Here is an 18,363-nt window from a genome sequence, read left to right on the forward strand (position 1 = left end):
CCTGGCAATTAATGAAGTACCTTCCATACACGGAGCTTAAGGATGTTTTACATGTGAACTATTTTATATGTTCGATGGAAGTACTGGTTTTGGGTAACTTATCTAATCTGAAATATAAGCAAATAAAAAACCCCCAGGAAAAAATAATTAAAATTAACAACGTTATCTCTTACAGATGCATCCCGATGTTGGTTTCAATACCATATTTTTCTACCAACTTTGTCAATGCAGAATATGATCCTTAACTTTTCTCCAAGTTTCCTGTAGTGGTTTTGGTCTGGACGGAGTTAAATTTCTCCAGTGGAGCTTGTATGGGGCTATGTTTTGGATTTCTGATTAAAACAGTGTCGATAATACAGGGATGTTTTAGTTACTGCTAACACAGACAGCATCAGTGCCTTTTCTGTTTTTCATATGGACCCACAAGTAGTCTGGTGGTACACAGGAGGTTCGGAGGGGACACAGCCGAGACAGCTGACTCCAACTGGCCAAAGGGACATTCCATACCACATGGAATCATGCTCAGCCACAAAAGCTGGGGGGTTAGAGGTTGGTGGGGGCTGCCACTCCTTGGGAACTGTCAGGGCATCAGTCAGTTGGTGGTGAGCAATTGTTTTCTTTTGCATCACTTGTTTTTCTTTTTTTTTTTCCCCCATCTTTTTTTATTGCTTTTTTTTCTGTTCTATTTTAAAATTATAAACTGTCTTTACCTCAACCCATGGGTTTTCTCACTTTTGCCATTCTGACTCTCCCTCCTGTCCATTGGTGAGGGAATGAGCAAACAGCTGTGTGGTATTTAGCTGCCTACTGGAGATAACCCACAATGCTGCTTCTGTAATTTATCTCCCCAAGAACATGCTTTCAGATCCAGAAATTTCTCCAATAAAAGTTTCACATCTTCCTGTCTCTCTTAATCCATTTATTTCACTATTCCCATTATCCTCATTTCTTACCATAAAGTTACACAGAAAAGCAAATTGCTGCCCTAAGTTGTTTCATCCTCTTAATATATGCCTAGACACAGATTTTCTAAGACCTTCAAGACATCAGAAATAAAATAAAAATGCATTCCTGTATCTATTTCTCATGTAACTTTAAATACAGAAATAATTAAAGGGAATGTTTGACCTGTGCAGCTGCCCAGCAGTTGTGACAAACTTGCTACACTCTTTTTCTTAGGGCAGGAGGTGGAATTATTTAACTCAAATGAACCACTCATTTTTGCTATGAATACTTTAGAAACTAAGTAGTACTTTATTACATGCACAAATTTTATTCTTTATGTAGAAATACAAAGTAGTAAGTAAAAGAATGAACAACTTAATTTAAAAAAATGCTCTTAAAGCCTAGCAGAAATGCCTATTTAGAAGAGTCACAAGGGATGTTTAGCTTTGAAAAACAGAAGTGAAAGAGCTAGGAGCAAGACCAGTGATATTAAACTCAAATGATAGGAAAACATTGGGGAGAAAAAAGCAATTAAAAATAATTGCAATCAATGGAAACCAATGACAAGCTGGTATTTATCATGAAGAAAACTGCCCTTAAAATACATTGGTCATCTTTACAAACACAGGTGACATAGAAAGTCTCAACAGTATTGCCAAATCAACTACACACTATGTTCTGGTTTAGGCATTAAAGAACGTATTGGTTGTTTCTGCATAAATTTCTATGTGGAGACTCCTTTCAATCAGAACAATAATGTTTGGTAGAATATTAATTACTAGGATTGATATTGTGAGGCATAACCAATCTAAAAAACATTAAGCAAATATCATGTTCAGTATGAAAACAAGATTTCCAGAAATCTCTGCTGCAATAACCAGCTGTATCCAGAAAAAACACATGATTAATACAGCTGTACAGCTTTAGGAGCAATGTCACCACTGAACAGTCACCAGTGAATCACCACTAAGTAATTAGGTATCCACATTTTGTGCGATACAGAGCCTGTGTTTTTCAGACATATTGGAACTAAACTAAACTGTGATAGAAGAATGAAGCAAACTACAAATACATGCCAAATTAGGAAGGCTGATAAGTTTCAGCTGTAGTTAGTATTTTCTTGGCAAGTGGCTCTCTCTTTAGGTTATATCCAAGTAGCAGACAAGCTTATGAAGAAAAAATTGTGATCACATTTTTGAGAAACACTGAACTCTAATCTTAATACAGCAACTTAAAAATATATTTTGTCATTAAGGTAATTAAGATGCGTGCATTTCTAGATGAAAATTTTAATCACCTTAAAATTAAAATTTCAAGTCCTTGCTGAACTTGCATCAGTGTGTTCACAGCTTTCTTGTACCAAGAAGCTCAGAACTGGACACAGAATCCCTGAAGTGGTCTGACTAATGCTGACTAGAGGGGAAGGATGAGTTCCCTTGCTCTGCTGGCAGCATTTTCCTAGTGCAGCCTGGGTGCTATTGGCCAATGTGCTACGGGGCACATTGCTGGATCACGTTCCACTTGTGATCCGCCAGGACCCCAGGTATGTTTCTACAAAGCTGCTTTCCAGCCGGTCAGCCTCCTGTGTGCTGTGGAGCATGGGCCTTCACCAGGTGCAGAACTTTGCACCTCCTCTTCTGGAACTTCAAGAGGTTCCTGTCTGCCTGTTTCCCTGGCTAACAAACATCCCTCTGAAAGGCAGCACAATTATCTGGTCTAGCAACCTCTCCTTTCAATTTTACATCACCTCCAAATACATTGATGGTACACTCTGCCTCCATCATTAATGAAGATGTTAAACGGGATTAGACCCAGCATCAATCCTTGGAATATTCGCCTCCAGCTGCACTCAGTGACACTGATCACAAACCTTTGAGCCCAGCAGTTTGACCAAAATATTAAATATTTTCTAACTAGGAAAAGAAGTGTTAATAAAATGCACAGGAAACTCAGTATATACTAAAGGAAACTAGACACTAAATACAGTTTATAATAGAAGCATAACAGAAGTTAAATTATCATGAAACCTACAGGTGCAGTTGGAGGACACAAAATCAAACCATGTATATGGTGATAAAACAACATGATTCAATAGTAAACTGGTATATCTTACCTGGCAAAGAAGAATTTATACAAGCCCACACTTCTCTCTGAAAAGTAAAAATGCAATTAAGCAAATGTAAGTCAACAGAATAGGAGGGTTTCTAGCAGACTCAAACTACCATTTTCAGCATTTTTTCACTGGGCTTAAAATAATTAACTGGAAGAATTCTTACATTTAAACATCTTTTGAAGAAGTGCTATAAAATAGAAGTTGAGTACCACTCCTTTGATGAGGAGACTGCTATCCATTGACTGTGGAATCAACAGAAACATTTTTGCAGGTGCAGAACATACTGTGATTACCTGGAATACACTAGCTAGTCAACTTTCTCCACCAGTGTTTAGAGAACTAAATAGCAACTTAGACAATGAATAAGATTTATCCGGGAGCAAGTCTGTGAAGAAACTTATTGCCCTAGTATTCCTTTCCATCACCTTAAAAATACCCCAAACAACACAAATAATCATACAGAAAACAGCCAAAAAAAGGTTTTAAGGTATCCCAGAGACCAGAGAAATTAATTTCAGGGAAAGATAGTTGCATGGAAGAAAGATTTGCATACGTAAAGTTTACTAACATGAGCAGTTACAACAGGGAGCTGTTGGGTTCACCCCAACTGCAAAGCACTTCTGGTCCTAAGCACAGGTTGTGCTAAAAGGCTGATGATATTAGGCAGAAGATTTTTGCAAATGATTCCTTTTTTTTTTTTTTTTTAATGGGGAAAAAAGAAAGGTGAAGAGCTTATCAAAAGAGCTGTTGTCTTTATCTCTCTCATTACTACGAACCAGGCTGACTACAGGGGACTCTTTACACTGGGGCTAGTATAAAAGAAATTACATGTCAGACACCAGCCTGTCACATGTCCCATGCTTCTCCCATGCCAGACAGAGCCAGTTCCAGCTGGCTCCAGCTGGTCTGAGCCCATTAATGATGTTAGCAGTGCCTCTGGGATGGCATATTTAAGAAAGGGTACAAACTACTGTGCAACTGTAGCTGGAAAGAGGAGGTAGAATATGTGAGACAGCCCTGCAGACACCAAGGTCAGTGAAGAAGGAGAGGGAGGAGGTGCTCCAGGCTCCAGACCATGGATTTCCCTGTAGTCTGTAGTGAAGACCATGGTGAGGGAGACTGTACCCCTGCAGACTATGGATGTCCACAGGGGAGAAGAAATCCACCTGCAGCCCCACGCTGGAGCAGGTGGGTGTGCCTTGAAGGAAAGTTCAGTCTGCAGAGAGCCCACACTGGAGCAGGCCCCTGGCTGGGCCTGCGGCCCTATGGAGAACAGCTCACGTTGGAGCAAGTTTTCTGACAGGTCCTGTGGCCCTGCGGGAATCCCACATTGGAACAGCCTGTTCTTGAAGGGCTGCACCCTCTGGAAGGGACTCAGGTTGGAGCAGTTCCTGAAGGACCATGTCCTGTGGGTGGGACCCCACGCTGGAGCAGGGTAAGAGCACAAAGAGGAAGGATCAATACGGACAATATGCAATGAACTGACCATAATCCTTATTTCCCATGCTCCGCTCCACACTGCTCAGAGGGAGGAAGTAGAGAAGTCAGGAGAGAAGTTGAGCCCTGGAAGAATCATGGAATCAACTGGTTTGGAAAAGACGCCTGAGATCACCAAGTCCAACCCCTGATCCAACACTGCCATGGTTACTAGATCATGGCACTCAGTGCCACATCCACTCTCATCTTAAAAACCTCGAGGGACAGTGAATCCACCACCTCCCTGGGCAGCCTATTCCAATGCCTGATTACCTTCCCTGTAAAAAATTTCTTCCTAATATCCAACCTAAACCTCCCCTGGCAGAGCTTAAGACCATGCCCTCTTGTCCTACTGCTGATTGCCTGGGAGAAGAGACCAACCCCCACATGGCTACAACCTCCTCTCAGGTAGCTGTAGAGAGTGATGAGGTCACCCCTGAGCCTCCTCTTCTCCAGACTAAACAACCCTAGTTCCCTCAGCCTCTCCTCACAGGACTTGTGCTCAAGTCCCTTCACCAGCCTGGTTGCTCTTCTCTGGACCTGCTCCAGCACCTCAATATCTTTCCTGAACTGAGGGGCCCAGAACTGGACACAGCACTCCAGGTGCGGCCTCACCAGCGCTGAGTACAGGGGAAGAATCACTTCCCTTGTCCTGCTGGCCACACCATTCCTGATCCAGGCCAGGATGCCATTGGCCTTCTTGGCCACCTGGGCACACTGCTGGCTCATGTTCAGCTTCCTGTCAATCCAAACTCCCAGGTCCCTTTCTCACCTGGCTGCTCTCCAGCCACTCTGTCCCCAGCCTGTAGCGCTGCAGGGGTTGTTGTGGCCAAAGTGCAGGACCTGGCACTTGGCCTTGTTGAACCTCATCCCTGTTGTAATCAGCCCAGCTCTCCAGCTTGTCCAGGTCCCTGTGAAGAGCCCTCCTGCCTTCCAGAAGATCAACACTCTCCCCCAAGAAGGGAAGGGTGAGGGCAAGGTAGTTTTAGATTTCACTTTATTTCTCATTATCCCACTCTGACCTTTTGATTTGCAATAAATTAAATTAATTTCTCCAAATCGACCCTGTTCTGCCCTTGATGGTACCTGGTGAATGACCCTTCCCTGTCCTTATCTCAACCCATGAGTTTTTTGTTATATTTTCTCTTCCCTATCCAGCTGGGGAGAGGAATGAGAGAAGCTTTGGTGAACAACTGGTGTCCAGCCAGGGTCAACCCAACACATGGGGTCTTAAATGAAAGAGTGTTGAACATGTTCTTTAAAACAAAATGAAAAATTCAATTCAACCACACTGACACAGAAACCCATATCGTCACACACTGATTCTGTCATCACAAGAATTAATCACTTTATCTAAAGTTGCAATGGATCTGTATTTAGTGATCTAAAATTGTCCTCCTCTGTATCTGTGGGAGTTTCCCACTTATACAAGAGCCAAAGTGAGATCAAAAGAATATGGTAAAGAGCTGCTAGTACTATAAGTTCCATCCCATTGATTCAGTTGACTTCATTTATTTCATAAGAAGGTTAATAATTGGACTGAATGATCTTTAGGGTCTTTTCCAACCTAAATGATTATCAGATAAGAACAACCTCTTGTGTTGGCAGTTACTTTATTAGTTAATACCAGGCAATACTCTTTCTATCATCTTACTTGAAGGAATATACACAACACAATGTAACCAGTGCTCCAGAATATAGACCATCTGATTAAATTTAAACCTGCTCATCTGTGGAATGGCACCAGAACACCTTTCCAGAACACAACAAAGACAAGTGATATCTGAGAACAGTAAATATGGTATTAAGTTGAACTGTTAACTTTTTTATATCTAGATGTCTTTTGCAAAAGTTTATAAATATTAGTTCACTTCAGTGATATTCATTTCAGATCCACCCTGGACAGCAAACTTTCCCTTTATAAAGACAGTAATTGGGAGTTAAAAAAATCATCGTGTCAATCATTTTTCCCCTTTCAGATGCTCTCCGATCCTCTTACAAAATGCACTTCTCCACTAGTATAAGTAAGATTCTACTCTTCTTATCATGGAATGAAAGATAAAGAAAACCAGTACCCAAACAAATGCTATTCATCAATATGTTTTCATGCCAGATTTCACTCAAAACATCAGCTGTCTATAACCTTCCAGGGCCTTAGAGTTGATGATCCATAGAAACAAAAAGCTTAAGGAACTTTGACACACAGAAGAAGAGGATCTATAAGCATACACAGTCTTGTGAAGTTGCTTATAAAATGTTATTCCTAGATGTAGTACTCCTACACCTTGCCCATTTGAGATGAGCATATGCTCTAGGCTAGCTGGAAACAGAACTGATACTGTTCAGAAGTAACAAAAATTGCAAGAAGAAAGCAGATTTTTCAGACAGCAAATGTATTCAGATATTCTAGGTTGCCAAGAGATAAGACTCTAAAATTTACAGTCTGAATGATAGTACTTATCTATTTCCCGATTAGATCATCCCTTAGACAAGGAGCAGATTTACATTCTTCATCTTTTTAGTGAAACACTAAAGAACTTTTAGGAAACCATAATCTTACTTCTCCAACGAAAGCATTACTCGAGTTTATCAGATACAGCCATAAACAATTCAGTGCACCTATGTGGGCCTCCTTGCCTCAGCCCAACCAAGACCTCACAGCTTTGTCCCATACACAAGCTGGAACATATGATCTAATTCAAGTTGCTGCCATCAACATCCAAGTAACAATCACTCAGCATAATTTTTTACAACACAGATAAGATTTTCATTGCATTTTATAGCTTATACAAGCCACCTTATTGCAAGTAGCATGATATATGATGGCTTTACAAAATAATAATCCTACTTTGAGGATCAAATTTCACTATAAGATTTTTTTTCTAGCAAGACTTACCATTGATTCCGGGCAATACTCAGGTGCTCGTTGCAGTAGGTGCTTCAAACGGGAATCACTCTTAGAAGACAAAATCTGTTAGAAACAAAACACACCTTAAAACATGGAGAATAGAACTGCATATCAAAAACTTTTTTGAACTGATTTCACTGGTTTCAGTTTCTCCACTGTCAACCCTTTGAGAACTTTGGTTAACCATTAGTATGCATGTGATGCAAAGTTGAGATTTTCTTTTGTAGATCTGTAGTCTTTCAGATATGTTGTGCTTTTTATAGAGGCAATTTTTATATTTAGAGAGAATGAGAATTTCCTCCTCAAGCACTTCAATTAAGAAGTTTCTACTGAATATAAAGGGTCAGTATGAAATAGAGGATTTCTGACCCACACACTGTACAGCTCTATTTACTTAATTAACCTTCTGCTATATGTTATGTGACCTCAAGCAACTGAATTCCTTCCAAAAAAACCCTGAAACAAGTAATTTTTGTGGAACTCTGATAAACAAAATCTAGCCTAGTTAAAGAGACTATCAAAGCTAAGAGGGGAATGAATACTACACACAGCACAGCAAGAACAATTTAAGCACCACCTAAGTAGACTGAACAGCCAGAAGCTCATTAGACTGGATGGTATGCAACTGAAGATGCTGAAGATGTTGTTCCTTTAGAAGTCTAATTAAATAAAACACAAATTAAAACAAGAAACTAGACAACAAGAGGGATGGAAAGAGATCTATTAATGTGGGATATGAAACTGGAAACTACATGAAAAACTGAAACAGATGCATTTCAGAAGGAGAAATACATTACAGTTCTATTCTAAATTTGCAACATGATAAATTTATGGAAAGAAAGTCAAGAGAGCAATAGCACATCTTTCAAAATGAGAGCAAAAGAAAGAACTGCAGTAGTATTTTGAGTCTTCTGAAGTCATAGAACAATAAAATAATTCAGATTGGAAGGGATCTTAGAAGATCCTTTATTTCAACCTCTTGCTCAAAGAAGGGTCAACTATGAGGCCAGACCATGTTGCTCAGGGTTTTATCCAGTCAGGTTGTGAAAACCTTTGCGGTAAAGAATGCACAGCCTCTCTGTTTTCACGGTAGAAAAGTTATTCCTCACAACCAGCTGGAACTCTCTAGTTTCAATTTACGACTGCTCTCTCTCGTCCTCACATTGTGTACCACTGTGAAGAGCCTGTTTCTGCCTTCTGAGCAATCTTTCTAGCAGTATCAGAAGGCTGCTCTGAGGTGCTCCTTCTTCTTCAGCTTCTCCAGAGAAGCTCCAGGCCCCTGATCGCCTGGGTGACTGCTAACTTCTTCCATGAAATGGATGTCTTTCTTGTAAGAGGGGGGAGAAAACTGGACACAGCATTCTAAGCGTGGTAAGGAAGTGCTGCCTAAATGGGGATTATAGCCCATGATGCTTTCTTTACTGTTGGGGGACACCACTGCCTCATGCTCAGCTTGCTGTCTCTGTATCAGAACCCCTGGGTCATTTTTCAGAAAATCAACTCCCTAGAGCTAGAATCGGTCTCCAACTCATATTGTTGCAAATGATTCTTTCTTCCCAGGTGCAGGATTTTGCATTTGTTCTTGTTGAACTTCATGAAGTTCCCATTGGCCAATTCCTTTCATCTGTCCAAGTCCCCTTGGATGACAGTCCTGCCATTAAGATTATCAATGCTTCCTTTCAGCTTCATATTGCCTGAAAACTCAGTAACAGTCAAATGTGTCACCACCTCCAGCTTGTTAATAAAGATGTTGAACAGGACAGACGCCTTTTGTATTCCACTTATCAGCCTGCAGTCAAAGTAGGACCCGCTAACCTCTATCTCTGAGCCTGATTATACAACCAGTTTTTTACTCATCTAGTTGTCCATTCATCAAAACCATATGATCCTAAAATGGATACAAAAATATTAAGAGAAGCAGTGTTGAAAACCTTTCCAAAGTCAACACAAATGACATAAACTCCTTTCCCCTCATCCAGAAATCCAGCCTTCTTATCAAAGGCAATCATGTTTGTCAGGCACAATTTACCCCTTGCACACTCAGAGATGTGTTCTGTCCATGATCTTCACAGGGACTTAAGAGAAGATGAATAGTCTGTAGTTTACTGGACTGGGAACCAGCCTTTGGGGTATTTCATTTGTTTGACTGGTTGGTTTTGAAGATGGGTACATTGTTTGTCCTTCTCCAGTCATTGGGGACTTACCTCAAGTTTCACAATGTTTCAAAGATGACAGAGAACAAGTAACCTTGCAGTGACACCAGCCAGCTCTCTCAGCAGCCTTAGATGTAGGCCATCTAGTCCCGCAGACATGTACAGGTCAAATAATTCCCGACTCATCCACCACCTATTACTGCTAGTACACCTCCTTGCACCTCACCCCCATGCACAGAGGACTGGGAGACCTTGTCAACAAAGAAAGAAGGCATTCAGTACCTCTGCCCTACCTGTGTTTGCTGACGCTAAATCATATGCTGCCTTCAGCAACAGCTGCACATTTTTCCTTCTTCAGCCTTTAACTACTACTACAGTGGTTAAAGTCCTGTTACCCTTGACATCCTCTACAAGTCTCAATTCCAGCTGAGCTTAGTCTTTCCCAACATAACCTTACTTGCTTCAGCAAACTTTCTAAATTCCTTTTGTATAACCTTCCCTGCTTCTATCTTGTCTATACTGTAGCTCTTCTTCAGTGAAGCTTGTTCATGAATCACTTCACTGTTTAGCCACATCACATTCTTGAAACATTAATGTGCTTTCCTGGGGACTGGGATGGACTATCCTTATGCTTGGAGAAGGATGTGGATAGAGACCTCTGCAGCGGTACAGAGATGAATGCTGCCAGGAAACTTATCATTATGAAACTTCCCAGAAATAAACTTATGAAAAAAAGTTAAAGGAAAGAGAGAACCACGTATTTCTTGCTACAGTATCTGACATACTTAATCAAATCATAAACACAAATCAAAATACAAATCATACTTAATCATGAACAGGTGATGATACCAAAGCTTAGCATGGAATAATACTTACTAACAATGGAGAATAATTAGATGTTTGAATCATGTTAGTTGAAAAACAAACCTGTAATCCAAGTTTTCTTTTTCAAAGGGCTCACAGTAGCTGAATTACTAGTTAGCAGAATTTCTCTCTCTTAATCAAGCTTTTTTCTTTAACTAGCAGGATCAAGGAGAACATCACTGGGTCTCCTGTGCCTTTCACCCTAGTCCCTGGCCTGTAGTTACCTTTCACTCATGCAAGGCCTTCCTCAATACTTTATCACTGGTGTCCATGTAGATGAGCAGAGAACGGATAATAGTCTGAGGGTCCAAAAAGCCTTGCAATTCCTGCAACATCCTAGATTTGAGCCCCTAAAAAACAAGACTCCTTAGACAGAAGTCTAATCTGCAGATGAGTGCCTCCATCCCCTGCAGAAGGGAGTCTTCTTCCCGGTGCTATTGTTTACAACCTGGTGATTAGACCAAGGTGGTTCCCCAGTGAAGCTTGTTCCTCCTCAACTGTTCTAAGGCCTCAAATCTATTCTGTAAGTGCATATCCAAACTGGCCAAGAAGCTTCTTTTTGGTGTCAGGAGCCATAACAACTTTCATTCTCCACTAAGCACAGCCTCTGGCCATCCTTCTTTCCATGCAATGCCTAGTCCAGGCTACTGCCCTTGCAGGTCCTCTACAGAGCTTGCCTAGCTCCCTATTTACACTGAGGCAATGCTTCCATCCTCAGATTATATGACAATTCAGGAAGCTGACCAGAGCACAACTCCCACAGTTGAAGCACCACTATCTCAAGGAGAGGCACCAACCTTTCCTCACAGCCCAAGATGTGGTTGGTCACATTTTCCTCAAGAGCTCCCTCTGCGTCAAGCCCTCCAACACGTCATGAGCGTTTGCCCAGACAGCACCAGGGACTGTCCTCCTGGGCACAACAGGTGCACCCAGTCTCAGGCACCTCAGAAGTACCTCAGCACTTCTGCACTTGCTGCTGACCCTCTTCACAACAATTGGCTGTGTCAATGCCCAAATTTCTTTCTTTGCATCCCGGTCACAGGCATTGCCTAAGCATTACTTAAACAGAAATATGGGGACAAGCTTAATCCCTTTCCCTGCCAATCCTGGCAAGCAACTGCAGTGTTTTATGTCTCAAACTACCAAATCTTGGAGGAAAACATTTAAAAAAACTATTAGTAAATTATCATGTCAGGATAGTACAGTGTGGTGGTACTGACAAGGCATCAAGTGCATTGCAAATATTTTAGAAAAGGTATTTGGAAGGATGGAAGAAGGCAATTCAGCCAACTCTGTTTCCTTACAGTCACCCCTTAGGTTTGTACACTTTCATCCTACAAATTTTACATTTAAGGCACAGGGATAAGTATCAAACAATACATTCATAAATTGATTCAACACAGACAAAGCATTTGAATCGAGCTGCACAAAATGGTTAAGTAACAGAGCACGAAAATTAGTAAAAACAGCAGACAGCTCCTTCAGCTGGTTGTTTGCCTGTATCAAAGGATCACTCAGAAACTGCTGCTACTGGTCTCATATGAGTTAACTAAGCCAGCTCTTACAGAACACTCTGAGAGGCACCAGTTTTGCTTTAGACTTGTTATAAACCTCTCACCACAAAGACTCTGAATATACTGATTATCTGAGTAGAGAGAGGTCATCCAGATGAGGCAAGATCAGAGAATCTTACAAAAACCACGGAAAACTATGCAATAATTAGAACCAGTATAACAGAATTGGGATGGAATTTGACAGTAAAAAGCTGAAACCCTTTCATGAAGAGCTAACAGGAATTCACATGATAAGCTAGAAACTTCAAACCAATGAACCAGAAGAAGAATTGGACAGATTATTCCAAATACCATATCAGTGCAGATACTAAATCCACCATTTAATTTTTTTTATATATAGGAATGGATATCTTTCTCTTACTTACATCTAAGTTGAAATACCATTTTTAAGACTGAGTGCTATGTTTTCATTTATAATGCCATGTACAGTTTTGCTTACTGTATTCAAAGAGATAAACTTATGCTGGAAGGGCTGCAATAATAATTACAGGAATTGGAAGAATATTTTATACAAGGAGACTGTAAGACTTTTCCCTGTTTAGCCCAACAATATGAAAACCAAAAGAAGATTTGGTTGTATTCTCCAGATATACCAGGGAGGGAGAAGTGCAATTTAAAGTAAAAACTTTGTTAGTACAACCAGAGATAAATATAAACTTAATCATAATCAGGCTTGAACAGCCCACAGTGGGTAATGAAGACAAGAAAAGGACAGACACAGGTATGATGTAAGGACACAATTTTAATAAAGAATTGTGTATACACGTATGTAGGCTTTAATGATGTAAAATTTTTACGTAGATAAATTTAGGTAACTATACACAGAGCTGTATAACATACTACCCAAAGGTACAAATCTAAACATAAGCTGTGGAAAAATACTTTCCAAGCTTGAATTTAGCACAAACAGCTCTTTGTTGTTACCTTATGAACAGACTAGGTGAGCAGATTTTTGCTGCATTCACAAAGCCATACAACATAGTGAGTATCTCAGATGCTCAGCTAAAAAGCAAGAACTGTCAGGATGACAGAATAGTACCAGCATCTTGTTCTTTATTTTAAATTCCCAAAAACTTGGAAACACCTCTCTCATTTCCTAACATGCTTATCACTTCTGGACCAAATTGTGACCTCAGGTTGGCATCTCTATTTCTCCTCAACTTCAGCAGAACTCATTTTCAACTATGAAAGGAAAAAGAACTACAATTTTAAAGTTTCCATTTCAGTAACAATACCTCTCACAATTCACACATAGTATTCAGACAGAAGATCACTAGCTTATAACCTTAATGTTGCTACATCAGTGTCTAAAGGCACGATTTTAACTCTGATGCAGGTAAAACCAAATTTAAAACGAGCTTACCTGTTCACAGACATCATGGCACATTAAATTGTCCTTTGCATGATAACAACATGACAAGCCTATGGAAAAGCAAGGTGAAGGAAAAAGGTATTTAGAAGATTTGAAACGCTTAACTAATCACTTCTGAACAGAAGTACACATTTGATGTCCTATCAGGACAATCTGTCTGGTCCACAGATGATGGTAAGAAATTTTCCTTCCCAGAAGGCAGAAAAAGATCACAAGAAATTTTTGTTCTGAAACTGATGCAGATCTGTTCAATGAGACTCACAGTCACCCCTGAGCACTCACTGCCACCAAAATGAGATCTCATTCCCCTTCTGCTTTCAATCACATTTCTGTTGCTGAACTTGCACTAGGTTGGCACCTGGCAAATTCCTTCATAAGACAATGTAATTTATTAACCCAGGGTAAATTTAACAAAAGAAAAAAAAGGGAACAAAGCCCCCAGCAAAAATCTCCATAGAGACTACATGTCTTTGTAAATTGAATAATTTCACAGAATCTGAAAAGTGCAAGAATCAGTAAGGAACAGGTGGAAAAGGAAATCAGAGCAGGAGCCTCTTGTCATATAGCTGCTTATTGAACCCTGCGTTCTTAAAAACTTGGAACAAAGCTGTAAGTTGTTTCACTAGTGATGGATGATTAAGAGTGGATTTGCCTGACTAGATGCAGGCCACAGAGCAAACAGAGATATGAACACATCAAGAGGAAAAAAAAAAAAAAAAAAAAAGAGAAGTGAAGCACTGAGAAGTCAAGAAACACCAAAGCTTAAAGGAGCATTTTGAGCATTATATGCTAGTGTGCTTTGTTACCCTTACCATGCCAATAGTTTGTTCATTCATGGTTAAACTTGGTCAATATAAAATGAATTCCATGATGCCTTGATATTCATTTTCATCCTCACTTCTCAGTATTTGGACTAGTGTATCAGGAAACAGAGATTTCTTTCAAAGATTTTACTACCATGCACATCTTCACATCCAGGATCATTTATTGATTACAGATTTCTGCTCAACCGAATCTGAACTACGTATCACAGTGATACAACAAAAAAGCAATACTGTACAATGACACCACACAAATAAAGTCTTATTTCACAATCCCTTGCTAGATAGGTTTGACTGAACCATTGAGAAGGATCTTGGGCATGAAGTCCTTGCAATATGAGTAGGTTTATCAACAAAAATCTGGGCCAGAGTATGTCATATTTCATTCCACTAGCTTTTTACTGCTTTCTTCCCAAAACCATGCCTCACCAGAATCCAGAACTATTGAACAGCAGTGAAACACCCATGAAGGCCTAAATGACTGCAGTCTTCTGCTTTAAAGTATTACGTTTTGTATTTTCCATTCCTGTGACAACAATGTGATCTATTTATTAAAAGCAATTTTCTAGTACCTGTGGTTGTACTGCCTCCTTTTTCCACTGTTTTTGTCCTGTCAAGAAGTTACAGACTCGTAGGATCACAGAATGGTTTGGGTTGGAAGGGACCTTAAAGATAATCTTGTTCCAGTACCCCCACCATAGGCACTTTCCACTAGATGAGATTGCTCAGAGCACCATCCAAGCTGGCCTGGACACTGTCAGGGATGGGGCATCCACTGCTCCTCTGGGCAACCTGTGTCAGTGTCTCACTACTCTCACAGTAAAGATTTTTTTCCTAATATATTTCCTAATAAATCTAAACCTACCCTCTTTCAGTTTAAAGCCATTACCCCTTGTCCTGTAACTACATGCCCTTGTAAAACGTCCCTCTCCATCTCTCTTGCAGGTTCCCTTCAGGAACTTAAAGGCTGCTATAACCTCTTCCCTTCTCCCTTCCAGGCTGAACAGCCCAAGCTCTCTCAGCCTTTCTTCACTGGAGGTGCTCCATCCCTCTGCTCAACTTGGTGGTCTTCCTCTGGACTTGCTCTAACAGGTTGATGTCCTTCCTGTGCTGGGCACCCCAGAACTGGATGCAGCACTCCAGGTAGGGTCTCACAAGAGCAGAGCAGAGGGGCAGCATCTCCTCCCTGGACCTGCTGGGCACGCTGCTTTTGATGCAGCCCAGGATACAGCCGGCTTTCTGGGCTATGAGCACACATTGCCAAGACATCTGCCATCACAACTTTAGAGCAGGGAACTATTTCACCACTACCCTTCTCTATATTAAATGTCTTGCCTTTACTTTTCAAAATACTTAATACCCCGCCCAATACTATCCTTCTTACTGAAAACGTTAGCAACCCCGTAAGGAATACGAGCCCTGAAACACACAGCCTGTTCCGACGCCTACATACGGCAATCCAGGTGTCAGGTTTTACCCCTTTGGACCATTTCAAGCCACAGTCTCGGGAATTTACCCACAGCCTGTGTGACAGCCGAAGGCATACATCCCGGCCCCGGGCCATGGAACCCGCCGGGACAGAAGGGGAGGTCTGTATCCACAGCCAGGATAGCCGGCCGTGCCCCTACTCCTGCCCCTCGCGCCCTTAGCCATGGAAGTCCCTCTCCGCGGCCGCCGCTCCTCGCACCAGGGACCCAGGCGGGCTCTCTCCACGGGGAGCCGGGGCAGGCACCGGGCGGGACCGGCACCGGGACGGCGCCGCTGCCCCTCCCCGGCGGCCGGGGCAGGTGCGGGGGGAGCGGCGGTGCCGGGGCGCCGAGCCCTCTCCCCGGCCCCAGCCAGCGCGCCCGCGGCTGCGGCCAGGCAGGAGCGCCCCGCGGCGCCGCATCCCCGCGGGCGCCGCCGGCCCCGCGCCATGTTGTGGAGAGGGACCCGCGGGGCCGCCTCCCCCCGCTCCCCCCCCCTCCGCGGGTCGCTACTCACCGGCCGCCGCGGGGCTGAGCAGCGGGGCCGCTGCCAGGCAGAGCAAGGCCCAGGGCCACCGAGCGGCCGCCGCCGCCGCCGCCGCCATGGCCGGGTCTCGAACCCGTGCCGGCCCCGCCTCGCGACCCCCGCCCGCCACACGGACGGACGGACGGACGGACGGACGCGCAGGATCTGCCACCGGCAGCGCCCCCTCCCGCCAGCCCCGCGCCGCCGCCCGCCGCGCCCATTGGCTGCGGCCACCCGCTGGCCTCGCCCCATTGGCTGCGGAGCCCCCGCAGGCCCCGCCCCCCGCGCTCCGCCCGGCGGCCGCGGACATTCCAGCGGGAGAGCGGAGATCCCGGCTGTCCCGCCCTGTCCCGGCCGCCGCCGCTCGGCTCAGCCCGCCTGGCGGGGCAAGGTGGCGGGCAGAAGGGGCCGGGCCCGCCTCCTCGTCCCGGTTCTGTGGTGCCGGGGCCGCAGGCACCCCACAGCTTTCCTTCCCCCCCCGGCCCGTGGAGCGCCAGGGGCGTGCCCGCAGGGAGGGCTCGGGCTGGAAAGAGGGCTAAGGAGAGAAAGATTTTTTTTATTTAAGTATTATTTTGTGAAGGAGGCAGAGACTCTGTTGAATTAGTTTATTTCTATTCGTATATAGCATGTGAATTATTAACGTATTTCTGCACATCACTTTTAGGGCATTGATTGCAGCCGTAACAGTACTTACGGGGGCTTATGAAGAAAAATTAATAACACAAATTAAATGTAAACTATCTAAAAAGTTAAAGCAGATTTAAGTCACTGCTCATTTCATAGCTAGTAGCCGTTTTGCCTCAAAGTCTGGCCATTCCAAGGTGAATGGATCAGCTTCTGACGGCTCCAGACTTCTTGTATGAGCACCTTAGCATCCCGTTATCAGATTCTATGGCAGTAGTAAAACAGGGGAATTATTAAGAACCCAGAGAATTTATTTTTCCACGAAGTGCTTCTATCCTTTTTCCAAACGAATATCCCCAATGATCTCCTTCTCCAAAGACAAGTTACCAAGCCGTTAATGACTCCACGGTCTTATGTGACTATATATGACTCCATAGCCTGGAGAAGGTGTAGGAACCCTTTAGTTCCAATATCAAATTCATAAATGATCCAGAAACATATCCAAAACAAAGCAATACAGGCGAACAACCTCATGAGATGAAAAAGCTTTGTCTATTTGCCTATACACCATCATAGAGTGATTAAAGGGCACTACTTCATTATGGAGCAAAGCCATGAGAAATTACAGGTACTTGTGTTTTAATTTGAAGTCTTAACATATTAAATTTATTGCTGTAATTGTGAATTTAAGCAAGTGAAAAGTCGCAAAGGTAGCCTGTTTAGGCAAAAATCTTTTCACATCAGGACGGAAATGATGCTGCAATGTAAGCGGGCTTACGCGTCAATTAAGTAGCCAGGCTTTCTCCCCAAAATCCAACGTTAACATCCGGTAGTTTTCTCTCTGCCTACTATCTCGGGACTTAAAATTCATCGCGAACCCACAAGGCGGCAGCAGATACCAGAGCAAAGTTAGCCGGATGGCCAAATTTGCAGGCTGGTTTCGTTTCTCTGAACATACCAGAGGCTTGAACAGGTTAGGTGTATTTTTCCCCGTTCATGCTAAATGGTTTAATTTGGCTCGGACATCACTATCCTCAGGATACTCAGAATTAAAGTTTTCATCAGTTGAATTGTGCCGTTCATCACTAGCCACACAGCTATAACACCTTGTCGTAGCCAAAACAGAAGCTTTTGCACCCATAAAAGCAACAACTTGAGTCGTATTTAATTATTAGCCTGTTATGAACTCAAACATAAGCAACCTTACACAGCATAATTAGTGAACAGCATATATGCATTTCTGCATCAAGTGGCTCAATAAAAATAGTATTGCCACTTGCTAGGAACAGGTCTGCATCCCAATGCTAAGCATGCAAGGCCCAAACTCTGGCCTCTTGTGCTTAAGAAATTACTCTGAGAACTGGTTGTTTGAGCTACAGCTGGATACCAGGTGCCTCTTTTTACAGCTTACACATGAGATAAGACCAAAACTCTGGAAGATACAGGCACAAGTTGAAAGGAAAGGCCCCCAAACTGTAAGCTGCTCAGTGATGGTCATTTATTAGTCACTGATGAAGTGCA

General features: G+C 42.7%; 1 protein-coding gene across 2 annotated transcripts in view; it reads right to left on the bottom strand.

The window, feature by feature from the left end:
- Nucleotides 1-16,356, bottom strand: part of RECK (reversion inducing cysteine rich protein with kazal motifs) — a 52,244-nt gene extending 35,888 nt beyond the window's left edge. For both annotated transcript variants that reach the window (XM_050308587.1, XM_050308580.1), the window contains exons 1-4: nucleotides 16,210-16,356; nucleotides 13,397-13,455; nucleotides 7,431-7,505; nucleotides 3,059-3,095 (exon numbers count right to left, since the gene is read on the bottom strand). In XM_050308587.1, the coding sequence (XP_050164544.1) occupies nucleotides 3,059-3,095; nucleotides 7,431-7,505; nucleotides 13,397-13,455; nucleotides 16,210-16,297 (259 nt within the window). In that variant the 5' untranslated portion in view covers nucleotides 16,298-16,356. The remainder of the gene's footprint in view (nucleotides 1-3,058; nucleotides 3,096-7,430; nucleotides 7,506-13,396; nucleotides 13,456-16,209) is intronic.
- Between the last annotated feature and the right edge of the window lie 2,007 nt (nucleotides 16,357-18,363).

The sequence above is a fragment of the Myiozetetes cayanensis genome, unplaced genomic scaffold, assembly GCF_022539395.1.
Source record: "Myiozetetes cayanensis isolate MyiCay16 unplaced genomic scaffold, myiCay2020 scf1, whole genome shotgun sequence".
NCBI classification, from domain to species: Eukaryota; Metazoa; Chordata; class Aves; order Passeriformes; family Tyrannidae; genus Myiozetetes; species Myiozetetes cayanensis.